General features: G+C 48.1%; 1 protein-coding gene across 1 annotated transcript; it reads right to left on the reverse strand.

Moving 5' to 3' along the window:
• Positions 1-231: 231 nt before the first annotated feature.
• LOC108356249 (uncharacterized) lies at positions 232-969 on the reverse strand (the record flags this gene model as incomplete). The annotated part of the gene is made up of 1 exon (XM_017607367.1): positions 232-969. A coding segment is annotated over exon 1 (738 nt), but the record flags the coding sequence as incomplete, so codon positions are not given.
• Positions 970-1790: the final 821 nt, after the last annotated feature.

Consider the following 1790-nt stretch of genomic DNA (forward strand, 5'->3'; position numbering starts at 1 on the left):
CAAACAGTCGACCAGTATAAGGCCTGGCCGAAAGTGGATGCCGTCGAGTGGGAGTATTGACCANAACGACCGGTCGTCAATCCCGATCGTTAGCAGTTTGCCCGTCTTCTCATCATTGCTCCTATAAACCTTCCATAGGTCGGTATGCATTCCCTCATTTTGTGCTATAATGAGGTTCAGCAGTTTCTGCGTGTCCACTCCTGCAGCTTTTGGTAGGTACGTAGTGATTACGTGCACCCTGGGTATGTTGTCCCCATCGCACGTAGTCAGTTCCGCATCATCCCAGTCAGGCAGTTTTGGGACAATTTCGCGCAACCATTCGGCTGATTCTGCATCCAAACAGTCGACCAGTATAAGGCCTGGCCGAAAGTGGATGCCGTCGAGTGGGAGTATTGACCACCAACCCTTACCCATCTCCTCCACAATGGCGTCCTCAATCTTTCCCTGATCTTCACGAGTGAGTGTACTTTCAGGGAAAGCCTTTGGCAGAACAGCCTGTTTGATACGCTTAGTGGCGCTGGCATAGCTAACACCAGGCTTCCTGGCCCCTGCCTTGGGTTTTGGCCCCAGCGCTTCGAGACAGCTCCTCTTCTTCTCTGGCTTCCCTTCCGGAGGACTAATCTCCGCAGCACCCCGTTTGCTGTCACTGGGCTTTTCCCCGTCCAGAACTTTCTTGTTCTCCGGATTACCTTTCGGAGCACTAATTTCCCCAGCCTCCCGTGCGCTGTCACTGGTCTTCTCGCGGTCCAGGACTTTCTTTTTGGCCTCCTCAGGCGTTAAGCCTTTGCTGACGTAGCGCAGGGACCACTTGGCCCCTGCTCCACTCAAACCTGTGGCCTTCCTGACGTCCCCGAATTTTCTAGACTGTCCGGTTTTCAGTCCAGTACTCGGCGAGGCTTGTGGTATGTCATCTTTGGCTGCCGAAGCATCCTCAGATCCCACCTGCCCCAGACTTTCCTTCCGTTGCATAGTGCCTGCATAGTGACTCCCCAGTCAGGATTTTGTGGAGGAGAGGAGGGAAGATGGGATGGGGTAGGATTAGGGATAGGGACGTCGGTGCGGTTATCTTGCATGGAAACCAGAGTGCCTGGTATCACCCTTACCCTGCGGGCGAGGTTGATACAGCGGCATCAGGTCACTATGCAAGCTTCCCTCTTAGTTCGTGTTGATATGTCGTTGCCGAAGCTGCCAACATATTACCACTTAAGCCCCATCCCCACGGCAAGGAGACCGACAATGATGAGGGAAGTGCCAGTACGTAAGCGTGGCAATTGTCCGGTTGTTCCTGTTGGGTTGGATGAAATGACCGAAAATTCAGCAGACGTGGTTATATTGCGAGAGGGCGAAAGTGTTTTTGTATGTGAAGTATGCGAAGATGATAGAGCTGCTGTTGCTTTTGATGTTACATGNTATCTCAATAGATTGTGTCTATCGTAAAAAAAATTGGAATACATATCTTGGTATCTCAATCAATGCTTTTTTCATAACTGCGTCAAACACTTATCTTAATATACATGCATATTTAAAGGCATATTAATCGTTTTGTTATCCCCCAAAAGTGTCTTATTATTTTCTTTTGCAATAGCTTAACGGGTTCCGTTATTTTTCGGCGACGCTAGAACGAACAAAAATTTACCGTTTCCTTGTAGTACTTGTAGTGAGAAGACTGTGAAGTTAATTTCATTCCTTGCATTGCAGTGGTTTTCGTTATTATTTTGCTTGGTGAATATTTATTTCTGGTGAGTTTCTTTTTATTATTAAAAAAAATTCCACAAAAGGAATGTGTGAAG

The sequence above is a fragment of the Rhagoletis zephyria genome, unplaced genomic scaffold (assembly GCF_001687245.7).
Source record: "Rhagoletis zephyria isolate East Lansing unplaced genomic scaffold, Rhagoletis_zephyria_1.1 Rzeph_scaffold_55975, whole genome shotgun sequence".
Lineage (NCBI taxonomy): Eukaryota > Metazoa > Arthropoda > Insecta > Diptera > Tephritidae > Rhagoletis > Rhagoletis zephyria.